A 13360-nucleotide genomic window follows, 5' to 3' on the forward strand; every position below is an offset into this window, starting at 1 on the left:
CGCCGTGATCTAAATTGTCACTTTTAAATCTAAATAAAATAAAATTAATAAAAAAATTCTTAATGACTAATTTTTAAAAAAATAAAAATTATAGCAATCCTGAGTCTCTTGGAAGTCTAACATTAATTCCATATCAAAATAAAGTCCCACTAGCATTTTTTTTAAAAAAAAACATACCATTTCTTCAGCCTTTTTGTTTCCGACTATGTTAATTGCAATGAAAAATTAAGGCAAATTAATCCAGAGTTTTTAAAGTCAAATTAGCTATCAAAGAATTCTTTTCCAAAGCCTCCCAGGAATCAATGTACGCGGCAAAAAATATTCTTAAAAGATTATGGTGCTATTTTTAATATTTGTATTTAATCTTCACTTCATTCACAAGATGTTCCTGTCGATCGATACTTGTTTTATCGGCTGATAGTGGATGACAAGTTTAGGTGACGACGGAAATGGAATTTCACAGGTCCGCAGTTTGGGGTTGAAGACACTTCAAGCCGGCAAATGCATTACAGGCCCTAAAATCTGTGATACACAAAATAGACAGATGCACAATTCGAGAAATAGCAAAAAATAAAAACAAAAAGAGTCAAGATCGCAATCAAAACAGGGATCTAATGAGATATAGAGAATAGATTCCGAATTGACTACAACATTGTTGTAGTCATGGTATATTCTGAATTTGCCATTTTATCGTCATTATCTTTTTTCTGTCATTTTAGGTCTGAATTTCAAAATTATTTAACATTTATTCTTTCTTTGATTTTCTTCCCTCTTACGTTAGTTTTATGAATGACCATATTGAAACCCAAAAACTTAATTCATGACATCAATAAACCAGTCTAAAACTTGCAATAAGAATGACTTCTGCAACATAAATAAATGAATATTTTTTAAGATATTATACACGGATAAAACTAGTAATCGTTTCTCCTCTCATGAAGTCTAACCCGCAAGAATAAACACTCAACATGATTGAGTTTTGATTCTCTGAATCTCGATTTATCGAGAAATGCTGCAACTTCTTTAAGCTGATATGTGAAGCCTACTAAAGCCAAACTTGCATCAGGTTACAAGCAAGAAAAACTTCACAAGGGCTGTGCTTATACCGATCCGCAATCAAAGACATTAAAGACTTGGGTACAAAAACAAAAAAACAAAAGACTGCTTAGGAATCAGCTGTTTTTTCTGTAAGCTTGCTCTCAGGGGCTTTGAGAATGTCGCGGTCCATCAAAAGCTGAAGCTCAGGCTTTGCCAAATCTTGGATTGCAGAAACTGATGATTGTAGGAATGCATGTAGGATTTTGGAACTGTAAGAGGCCACCAGAAAATGTACATTGTCAGATAATCTATTAATGGATATCATATTCATGATCTTTTTACCAAAAACATGAGCAGTTTGTTTCTTACCTGTGACCTTGAGCCCAAATGTCGCACTTGCCTTCTAAAGCCATTTTCCACAGAGCAGTAGCAAAACTAGGGGAGTTGAGAACAAGTTTCCTGATCAGCCTGCTAGAGTGAAAGTTCTCGAAAACATGTTCCTCTTCTGTTTCATTTGTCTTGGGCTGCACAGCCAGAGAAGCTATTGCTTCATGCAAGGCATTTATTCTATCAGTAAAAGATTGCAAGACGCCATCGCTTCCACCAACAGCTAACTGCGACAGAGGGGATAGGTACGACAAAAAATATAAGGAGGATCAAATCCATACAAAAAAATCACTGCTGAGAAACCCTTAAAGATTAAATTTAAAAACAAAATCTAAAGATTAACAATAAAATTCCAAGAAACAATAAAATTCCAGGGCTGCTGGCCATACTAGTTCACCAGGCTAATATAGTACATGGATATTTTAAAGTAATGTAGTTCAAAAAGAGAAATGGCAGGCCAAACCTCATAAACAACATCTTTGCCGAAGTTTGAACAGAGTAGCTCGCCAACATTATCAATACAAATTCCAAAGAGTCCCTGCAACAAATCATCATATCTTTATTTTATTCAAAAAACATAAACTACATATTGCATACATTAAAACACTAGACTTGATTTTGGACTCCCAACATCTGCATTTTAAAAATATTAGAGATCTGCAAGGATGACTGAAAATCTAGAAAAAGAAAAAAAAGAGGTTCAAACATTAATGAGTGATACACGTATAATACTAGAAAATTTGTAAACTAATATTAATAACTAAATTTAAATTTTATTTCTCATAAAACAAACAATCCTGAAGGGGAGCCTTGGCGCAACGGTAAGGTTGCTGCCATGTGACCTAGAGGTCACGGGTTCAAATCCTGAAGGGGAGCCTTGGCGCAACGGTAAGGTTGCTGCCATGTGACCTAGAGGTCACGGGTTCAAATCCTGAAAACAGCCTCTTGCCAAAGGCAAGGTAAGGCTGCGTACAATGGATCCTTTCCCCGGACCCCGCATGGCAGGAGCTTCGTGCACCGGGCTGCCCTTTATAAAACAAACAATCCTGACGGACTAAAATGCCTTTCCATGAATTTGGGAGGAAGCCAAAGTGGTGGAAGAGGATTTTTCTATCCCTCCCTTCTCCCTTTCTACCCAAAGAAATGGAAGAAAACTCTTTTCTTACCCCATTTTCCCTACCCTCGCTTCTTTTTCCCCACCTTTTCTCCATAAGTAACACAGCTTCAGAGAACATATGACAATTTCCATTTCTGAATACCACCAACTTACGCTTCTAAATATCTGATTGATCCTCTAGATTACAGAGCCCACAATTTACTTCCATTATCTCTCCCTACATGCACATGATATATGTGATAGTGTTCGATCAACAGCCCACTGCATAATCTCATTATTCAATTCGTTTGGAATTTAGATTCTAATGTCCATTAAATCAATGTAATCTACAAGTCATAGCAAAAGAAAAGTCAAGTATATTCATGCAGTATCAAAACCTTTATTAGCAATATTATGTGCTTCAGTTTGTAAGAGCATAGCTTACAATAGATCCATAACTATGTGCCAATGTAAAATATTGAACAAACATGAGACACCACTGCATAATATTTTGTTGTAATAAACTCACGCTAATAAGAGGTAGAAAAGGAATAATGCCTTGAGAAAAATGTGTATGTTGTATGCACATTGTACAAACAGAATAGTATTTTATTTTCTCAAAAAAAAAAAAAGAATAGTGAACTTTACCTCAGCAAGCCCACTCTCGACTAATAATTCATGTCTCCTACGAAATGAATTTTTCTTGCTTCCAGTAGCAGACTGAACTATTCTACCTTCCTTTTCATTATTATCAGTCAAGAAGTTCTCCCCTTGTTCTGCTGGAACTTGGTTTATTTCTGAGAGATCCTTTGTCTCATCCACCTGAAATGAATTTCAAGGGCTTAGATTTATTCCCAACTCTGGTGAAAAGCACAAAGTGAGTGGAATTATGTGCTTGCCTGTTCAAAGAGAGAGGCAACAGATAAATTCAGACAAACCAGGTCCTCAGGTGTGAAATATAGTGAACTATGTGGATGAAGCAGCTGTAGTAGCATTCGCCTTCCATTCTAATAAGTGATTAAAAATCTTTTTTCATTAGTCGCATGAAAACAGGTTTAGTTAAAACCACAAATGCTAACATAACTGTTCCTGTGCAACACACATCAGCTAGGTTACCACTGTATGATGCAAAAGCAAATACCTTATCCAATACTAGCTCCTTCAGCATCGTTTGGAGTTCTTGTATCACAATCTGTAAGATGAGCTCCAATTTTGTTAGAAATTGACAAGGTTTTATCGAATAAACTGAGGAACTACTAACCTTTGTTAGAAGCTTTGTGTCATCCACTACTGAAAGAGTGCAAACAAGCAACTGAAATAAAACACTGTAAAATCAGTATGAATTCTTGATGTCAGATATTTTCTTTCATCATTAAAAAATCATTACAACACATTAGATCTTATTATTACTAATGGGCCCTTACAAACAAATCATACAAAACAGTTAAAACTATCTAAACTATTGTTAGACTAGAAGATCAAAAGATGACCAACCAAACAAACAAATCATGCAAAAAAAGTCCTAACAAAAAATATTTTCTTGTAATATGAAAATCTACTCAAAAGAAAAACAAATCAAACTATCTAAAACCTTGATAGATGCTCATGCGCCTCCAACAACTCTATACCTTTGAACTGAGAAAAATAATGAAAATTATTTAACAGATGCATCTAACTGATAATTAATATACACAAAGAAGCAGCAAGGCAAACAAAATGGAAGCTGTGTTATTATCTAGAAAAAGTAATATTGACACCAAAAGGACACAGAAATAATACAGTTACAGGAGGGCAAGAACATGATATAGTAATCAAACTTGGATAGCTTCAGATGTTTCTAGAACTAAAGGGTTAAGAGAGCACTTACAAGACTTCCAAACTGATCAAGAGAAAGCTTTCTGATATGACCTTTCATGCCTTTAATAATTTTTTTCCTTTCCTGAGAGATTACCACAATGCAAACTCAAGGATAAGGTTTTGTAGAAGAAACATTTTTTCTGAGGTTAAAGTAATTATAATCTATATCCTAAGAAAATAACTAAGTTGCATCTTTCCAAATGAAAGTGCCAAATAATCACCTACTCAAACAAGTTGCCAGGGTGATCATAATACTAGGTCATAGAAACAAAAAAAAAAACATAAAAAGGGCAAACATACTCTTGTGCTATCAATCTAAATATATTGAAAATAGTTGTCACTAATAAGCACCTGAGCTGGCTAACAGAAATGAATAAGCACACATAATCATAATACACACCTTTGCAGTTGCATGCTTTACACAGATGATACAGATCTTTAGTCCATCTCTTGTTCGGACCATTCGTGCAAGAAGAGGCTCTTTTACATTTTTGCTTTTGATTTTCCTCTTCTTCTGCATCTCTGGGGCTGAGATTTGTGGATTCTCCTCTGCAGTAGGTGAATCTTGCACAAGAAGAGGTAAAAGTTGTTGAATCACATCTGCAGCAGAGGACTTGAAAGGGAAACATATTAGATAGATCTTATGAGGAAACACATTAGAAAATATCAGTTTTATTAGCATGAATGTTAGAGTGAAAAATCACCTTGTCGGCAATGGTAAAAAACTCGAGGATTGCTTTGTGTACAATTGAATGGTTGACAATCCCCTTCTCAATTAGTGACTGAAGTACAGAATACATATGACGCACTACAGATGATTTTTGTAGTTGGAGCCTAGAAATTATATCCACCAGTCTGAAATAAGACAGCACATAATAAGAGCATCAAGATAAAAAAAAATAACAACAAAATTATTCTGATGCATGGTTTGAAGTTCCATGTCATGCCAGACGGTCAGCCAAAGTGTACTACTACTCCAATAAATTAGCAAAACTTGACATTGGTCAATTAGTATCGTACTGTGTTGGCCCATGTCAGCATGCATCAAAGCCAACTGAGATGAGCTTAAATGAAATTTAACTAATGCACGTAATTTATTTTTTTTGTAACTTGTTTTCCAAAATTCTAGTTTAATTCATTATCTAATTTTTATAGTCTTATTTTCAAAAATAAACAAGTTAAGCAAAGAAAAAGAAAACAAAATTAATGCTTACTCGAATTCTTCTCAACATGTGTTATACTAAAAATTATGCAAAACTCATTTTTATAATTGGTATATATTTGAAGTAAAAAAAAAACTAAGTTGAAGAAGATTGAATGCATAAATTCATTAAGGCACACTTAATCACATGTCATGTGGACTATCACCATAGCATTTACTAAAATATTTCAAATCAATTGACTATGTAGTTGTTAGTGTTATTTGTAGAAATAATGCATGCGAAATTTATTTAAATTGGCTTGCCAAATTTTAAAGCATGCCAAAATCCTGAGTGTCAACATAGTACAATGTCAAAACAGCACAACAAATATAATATTTCTGACTTCTCATTTAAAAACCTTTTCCAAGGTGCTCTTTTTCTCTTTGTTAACATTCCCCCATCTCCCCTTATAAATTTACTCTTCCACAGTAAAAACAATCCAATAACTGTCTTGTAGAATTTTTTAAAATATTATTGCATTATCAGAACTGGTGGTCAGAGAGAGAGAGAGAAGCAACAAACTGTTAGGAAAAATAAGATGCATATGGAAAAAGAACCTTCTGTATCACTTACCTGCCAGAATTTGTCAAGGTTAGGTCCTTAAATAACTGAAGCTCAGTAGAGTACATCTCCACCAAAAGGCTTTGCTTCTGAGACCCACTTGCCAAATGGAACACATAGTCAACGACTGCAAAAAGGAAACAAATTAAACCGTGTTGAAAACACAGAACTAATACTTTATTTAAATCAAATGTGATTATGTAGATTCAAGCTAATGATATCTTTTCAAAAGTACAGGAGATAAGTTGGGATTGGAGTCACCTCTCATAGCAATATCAGATGACCTATACTAATATAAATCTGAAATATTGAGATGATATAATTTATAACAATAATTCTTGCACTTGCAGAATAATCACAATAGGCTTGCGTATAACCCATCTTCCTTGTTCAACAAATTAAAATTAGCATCGAAGATGCAAAAAAAACTGTATTGCATGAATTGTTTATATCATGCATACCTGAAGATCCAACTGAATGGCGCAGAAGTGAGGTAACATGGCCATGAAGAGAGGATATGAACCATTCTAATTGTTTTTTGCTAGCTGAGGTACAAAAAGAAGAAATTTATTCAACTTTACAAAAGACTTGCATAAAAGAAACATCTACTACCCATGAGTTAGGGAAAATACCATGATCCAAAATTTTCTTTACTAAATGAACTGCATATTTTTTGCATGAAAGGGTGAGAAGATGAGGCCGAAGAGCATCAAAAATAGAATCCCTTTCTTCTTGTGTACAGTATTTGACACATGTCTGAGGAATAGTGAAAATCAATAAATGAACTAAATCCATGTAAACTAGAATGGAAAAATGTATTACTAAACATGTCATTTGATGAAGAATTCTCATTTGTCTAATATTCCACCGCAAGTAACACAGTGACAATATGAAACCGAAACACATGAAGATCAGCACTGGAATTTTAATTTCAAAATGGAACAATAGGGTCCATAGTAAAAACTTGACTTACTTGGAGCACCCGTGCAAGAACATGCGAGCCAGCAATCTCCAAATATTTTCCATTCATCTTATGTAGAGCTTGAGTCACTAGCCTAAAGATATACGCCACAATATTAGATAAACAAGATGGGGGGGGGGGGGGGGGGGGGGGGGGGGGGGGGGGGGGGGGGGGGGGGGGGGGGGGGGTTTAGATGACTCATTTGAGCACTTACTTGGATCGATCTTCAGTGCCAACATTGTAACGCCTCATTTTTTCCCACAAAGAAGCAAGTTCCTGCAAGATACTTTAACTTCTTAGATAAAAATTACAAATAAAAATCTAACAAACAGCTTTGAATGTGCTTAATGTATTTATAACTTGTGAATGCAAGACACAATAGAATGAAAAATGGGATCAAGTCAACCCTGAATTTGGGCTCCTAAAGGCCAATGCATGGGATGGATTCTCTGCGATTGCTATAAACTTGGTGTTATAAGTGTTGGCCAAACTAGATATTCAGTATGAGTGATTTAACTACAAATAGCAACTCTTATCTCATCTTCATCTTTAGGTCTTTGATACCCTGAACTAGGTACCAAAAAGTCATTAGGCGACATTTAGTGGATTGACATGTTATCTTGTAGAGTAATGTAGATTACCTTGCGAGTAGATTTGAGGCAAAAATCGCATGTGCAAAACTGTTAGAAATTAGAGAAATTGCATATTTGCCATTACATAAGTCAAAATTTTATGTCAGTAATTACATTATGTATCCAAAAAAAATAGATTTGTTATGATAACAATTTTTATTGACCGTAATTAAGATATATGTTCTTAACTTCTAACCTCTGCCTTTTATTTATGATGGTAATCATTTTTTCAATTAATATACAATTTCTATCCAAAGTGGATCCTAAAATAACATATAGCAATCCATTTTTTTTCCAAATACTCTGATCAAATTCTATGTGGTTTACCTTGAACCAAATGATTAATAGACTCTTAGAGGAAGAAAATGCTGAAGCAATAGAGTATGTCAAACAAAAAGAAAAAACAAGCAGTGTTATTTTTTGCAAAATATCAAAGAAATATATAGCTTTGAGAGACACATTTAAGATGATACAAATATGTACTTAGGCGATGTAAAATTATGACAAATATGCACATTAAACAAGGAAGAGGAACACCAAAGAAAATGATTAAGATAAAATTTATTTAAATATAGATGATGATATAGTAGAAAATAGAGCCCAATAGCGTAGGAGGATCCATATAGCCAAACACACTTAATGGGATAAGCTTGGTGGTTGTTGTATCAAAGAAACGTATAGAGCAAAATACATAAACTTATGATTTAGGCATTTTTGGATAAGAGAGCTATGACACGAAGGAGAATAATGGAAGAAGGAATTTTAAATAAAGGTATATGGGAAACAGTGAGGATTAGGGCTAAAGAGAGATCAAAAGTGAGTAGAAAACAAGGGGATAAAAGACAGAATAATTTCATCTTAAAATATATAGTGATATGACCGAATTGTGTTCCTTCAGATTACCACCTCCATCCCCCCCCCCCCCCCCCCCCCCCCCCCCCCCCCCCCCCCAAAAAAAAAAATAAATAAATAAATAATAAAAAGTCATTTAGATCTCCTTACTAGAGGCAATGCAGAATGCCTTGACAAGATAGATTAAAGAAGACAAATATCTAGATTGCTAGTCACTAAATTTCTATCTGATATCACACTTCCCTCTTGGAATTTTTCCTCCCATATACCACAGGAAACAATAGTAGTTGTTTGCCAAGGTTACCATGTTTGTTGTAGCATGCTAAAACGAGTTTAAATGGCATCAATAAAAATTGTATTGAATCAACATCAACCTACAGGGTACATGTGTCCAAACAACCCTGTACTTACTCTAAGAAAATCCTTGGCTTACAGTATCTACAACATGGTCTACTGTTTTTCCCCCTTATTTAAGATTTGGGGGACATAATTGAATGTGCTCATTAACTTAGTCAGTCAAGTGGAAACCCCCTTCTTGTACAACAAATGAATAACCTCAACCCCAAACCAAGTAACTTTTTCAAATTAAAAAAAAAAAGTGTCTAACAGAGAATGTCCTGAATATAGGACTCCAAAAAATTAGAATATCAACCACGCAGCATATTATCATAACATTAGGTAGACATGTGAATGGATTATGTGCCAGAAGACATTTAGTAAACAAGATTCTAGATTCACTGGTTCCAAGTCAATAAAGTCTGTATTGATTCCTGGAACTAGAGTGGAACAAGTGAAGTTAATGAGATATAAAGGAGTGGGTTAACTTTAAAAAAACACCAAAATACTGAATTCTGTAAGTAGCACTAGTCGTTAATGATATTTTACACGAATAGGACACAATTGTGCAATCAAAATCAAACTTACTTTCTCAAGGTGGTAATTTGGCTTCCTCTTCTTTTTCCTTGCTTCTGACATTTCCTGAACAAGCAGACATACAACATTGAGAATTTGGTGGGTTTTATGGTCCTGCGTTCTCAGTGCAAATTAATAATGAAAAGAATATAGTCCCGTTCCTCCTCATTATCATAGTAAATTCAAGGGAATAAAACAAAGACGATTGAACTCTCAGAAAACTTCGAATCAAGCTTACAAAAACTCAGGAGAAAATAAAATTTCTCAACAAATATCAGTATTATCAACATAATAACTCATCCTGAAAGCCAAACATTAAAAAAAATGTATGCAGAAACATCACAGGTGAACGGACCTTAGCAGCCAAACGCCGTTGTTTGGGAGTTTGAGGCTCCTTCGACCGAACAGAGGCCTTATTATCAGATTTGGAAGGTTTACTAGCTTTGAACCCAGGCTCCTTGGACTTCTTCTTGGCATCCAGCAATTTGAGCTTCGCCGGCTTTGGAGCGGACTCCTTTGGCTTCTTCGACCAGGTCCCGCCTTCTCCCTTACCTACGGAGGCGTCTAGCTTCCTCTTCTTCGTGCCACGCTCCTTTTCGGCCGCCATGAGAAATACTAGTCGAAAGAAACAGAGAAGAGAAGTGGCTAGGGTTTTGGTTTTAAAAGGGAAAAAATACAGTCGAGAGGCACAGAGAAGAAAAGGTGCTAGGGTTTTGGTAGCCGAGAAAGAGTGTTTCAGGGGCAGCAGAATCAATTTAGTTGATGACGTGATCGATTTTTATTTAGGGTGAGTAAAAGTTTGTTTAAACCGAATTAATTAATTATTGATTTAATTTAAAAATTAAATTCGGTCGATTATTTTAAAATTTTGTTTTTTAATTCGAAAAAAAAATATTAATTAATTTGATTAATTTAAAAAATATAAAAAATTTTAAATTTGGATTACAAATTAAAATAATCAAGTTGAAATTTTTAAATTTAAATTACAATTTAGACCGATCAAATTTATTAATTCATTAAATTTTCTATTTTAATTTTATATTTTTTAAAAAATAAATTTTCTCAATCTGTGAGTCAATTTAAATCCGCAACGGATCAATCCACGTGAATCACGGATCTAGTCTATCTGAATCAATCTTAAAATAGATTGATAAAATTTTAACCCAATTCATCTAAATTATTTGACGAAATAGACCAATCTAATGGTCTCAATCTAGATAACTATAGTCAATAAGCACATATGATTTGAGTTTTGATTGCCAGTGTAAAAGGCACAATCAACAAACTTAAATCAAATTTCATACCCCGTGAAAAAAATCCGAATACACCAAAAGTATATGTCAACCATAACTTCTATTTATAGATGACAAGATCATCTAGGGACATGTAAAAGTTTGATTAAATCGAATAATTAATCGATCACTAATTGAATTGAAAGTTGAGTTTGATTATTTCATAAATTTAATTTTTTTTAAATTATATTAATTATTTCAATTAATTTGATTTGATTTCAATTTTAAAAATTTTAATTCCATTAAACTAAATAAATCAAACCTTAAATCTATAAATTAGAAAATCCAAAATCCTTAATTCTAAATTAACCAAATAAAAATTAAAATCAAATAAAATTAAAAAGTTCGGTGAATTTGATTGAAAACCAAATTAATTGATATTATATCGATTTTATTTATTCAATTTTTATTTAAAAAAATTAATTTATTTATTTATCTTGAAAAAAATCAATTCACGATTTCAATTAATTTAATTCATTTTCATTTAATTTTAATCAAATACTCCATCTTAATTTTATCCGTCAGATGTTTTATTTTTTCTAAAATAACCCATAAAAGTATCATTGTTTTAACTAAAATATTATCCAACACTGTTTATAATTCTACTACTGCCATATTATTTTTATATTTATAAACATATTATTGATTTACTTCCTCAATTAGGGTGTAAAAGCATTTAAATTTTTTATTTTATTGAATTTATTTATTAAATTTTTTACCATACTCAAAATAAAATTTATCTAAATCTATTCGCTCTCAAAACTACACTATCTATCCATCAATAGGAAGTTTGATAAAATTTTCATTCTTTAATCTTCAAATAGTTAGATGTAAGTCGGATATCATATGAATTTGATACTAATAAAAATATTAAAATTTGAATTTTAAATGGGTAAATATATTTAAAAATGTTGTTATATATAAATTATATTTTAAAGTTATTTATTTATTTTTTGGTAATCTAGATTTTTAAATTTTCAAATTGACTGATCAAGTGACTGATACAACTTCACAAAAATTTTCTATCGAATACTAAGATAAATCTAAAAAGTGCTCATATTGAGACTATCTACAATCAACTTTCCCGATCAATTCATTGTTACAAAGCATCATAGCTCTACCAGATGATAGTTTAATTTGATCCACTCAGATAATCATACTTCGTACTCAAGCAAGGCATCCGAATCCACAACTACATTATATCGCCAAGAATGAAGCAATCCTACGCAATCGTCGACAATCACGAGCGTGTACGTCAAGTGCGGCTGCATGCATAAAAGATGTCGTCGAGGTGTTCGATACAGTGCCTGATTCAAAGGAACAGCCACATGCGGACCACCGTGATCGGAGCCCACGTGATGCACGATCATTTCCCGGAGACGACGATCACCTACTTGTGCCGAATGCAAGAGGATAGGTTGCAGCCGGAGAGCGTCGTGCTGCTCGGGCCACTGGCCGCATCTGTGCACGCCAGCCCCATGGACATGGAGGCATGGAGGACGGTCTGGAGCCTACTTCTATCGGGCAGAACGGAGGCTTAGTGCTCAGTGGCGCCAGAGCATGCAGGAGAACTACAGCAGTACAGCTGCATCTGTTAGTATCTAATGGGACATTTGTATAATTAATAAATATATATGGTCATCAAATAAATTAAGTCAATTTTGTGATCTAAATTTTATTTGGAATTTGACTTAAGAGCATATTTATTATGAATTATAAATGTGGATACCATTTGTAGTATTTCTAATTTGATGAGGGACCAAATTAGAAATATGTCAATCCTTATAAGGGGTTATGGTCCCCAAAAGGCAGAGCGACAGAATTGTTTCGCTGAATCCCCATCGTTAGAGAAACCTAAGGAAACTTAAGGAACTCTGCACCTTTTGGAAGATCATTCTCGACTGCTAGTGATGGACTCCGGTACGCTTTCGAATTTTTATTTCTTGTTGTTTCTTAAGAATTGGATAGACGATGTATGCGTTGAGATTTCTCGACATTAGGGCAAATGCAAAACTCCAACAATTGGTATCAGAGCCAAGTTTATCTCAGTTCTTAAGAAATTCTACTGTGCTGTTCTATTCTATTTTTTTCTTCCCGAACACCTTGTTGTTCTATTTTTCGCAATTTCTCTACGAGTTTGGCCGACGACGAACACGGCAACACACCGGCACTGTCCGCATCTCGTGGCGTCGGCGATTTGGCAAGAAACGAGCGGCCTCGTGCAGGCGCCGGCAAGGCCGGTGCAGGTGGTGCGCGGCAGGAGAACGCTCGTTTCTCAATTAGGGCAGAGAACGTGAATTAATCAAGTTAATTTTAAAAAAAAACCACCACAAAGTGCATGAACCGTTGCATCGGTTTTGGCAAGTTGCATCGGTTTTGGCAACGTGCCATTCTCGATTTTTCAAATAAACAGTGACGTGGTGTTAAACCATGACATGGCATTTTAAATGAAAAGTGACGTGGGATCAACTTTTCAAATGAAACGTGAGCCTAATTTAATTCTTTTCCCATTAATCAAATTTCAAATTACATGGCCGTCAGTTAATTAATTTTACAGTTAATTACATGGC

At 34.2% G+C, this 13360-nt stretch overlaps 1 protein-coding gene across 1 annotated transcript; it reads right to left on the bottom strand.

Annotated features, from left to right (window-relative positions):
- Nucleotides 1-957: 957 nt before the first annotated feature.
- On the bottom strand, nt 958-10208 carry LOC141829234 (pumilio homolog 24). The gene is made up of 17 exons (XM_074716656.1): nt 9854-10208; nt 9511-9564; nt 7317-7378; nt 7115-7196; nt 6774-6897; nt 6603-6686; nt 6154-6268; nt 5083-5233; nt 4779-4991; nt 4389-4460; nt 3783-3833; nt 3663-3713; nt 3421-3528; nt 3170-3343; nt 1889-1963; nt 1408-1652; nt 958-1307 (listed from the first exon to the last, which is right to left on the bottom strand). The coding sequence occupies exons 1-17, from the start codon at nt 10103-10105 to the stop codon at nt 1166-1168; spliced, it is 2055 nt and encodes a 684-aa protein (XP_074572757.1). The 5' UTR covers nt 10106-10208; the 3' UTR covers nt 958-1165.
- Between the last annotated feature and the right edge of the window lie 3152 nt (nt 10209-13360).

The sequence above is a fragment of the Curcuma longa genome, chromosome 5 (assembly GCF_044706935.1).
Source record: "Curcuma longa cultivar G26 ecotype Majalengka, Jawa Barat chromosome 5, ITB_CL_G26_1.1, whole genome shotgun sequence".
Lineage (NCBI taxonomy): Eukaryota > Viridiplantae > Streptophyta > Magnoliopsida > Zingiberales > Zingiberaceae > Curcuma > Curcuma longa.

What these genes read in the sequence shown, in the direction of transcription:
- LOC141829234 (XM_074716656.1), bottom strand. Translation starts at nt 10,105, where the DNA reads ATGGCGGCCGAAAAGGAGCGTGGCACGAAGAAGAGGAAGCTAGACGCC. An exon ending in AACGGCGTTTGGCTGCTAAG is followed by an intron (nt 9,565 to 9,853) that starts GTCCGTTCACCT and finishes CTGCTTGTTCAG; the next exon opens with GAAATGTCAGAAGCAAGGAA. An exon ending in TTCTTGCACGGGTGCTCCAA is followed by an intron (nt 6,898 to 7,114) that starts GTAAGTCAAGTT and finishes ACTATTCCTCAG; the next exon opens with ACATGTGTCAAATACTGTAC.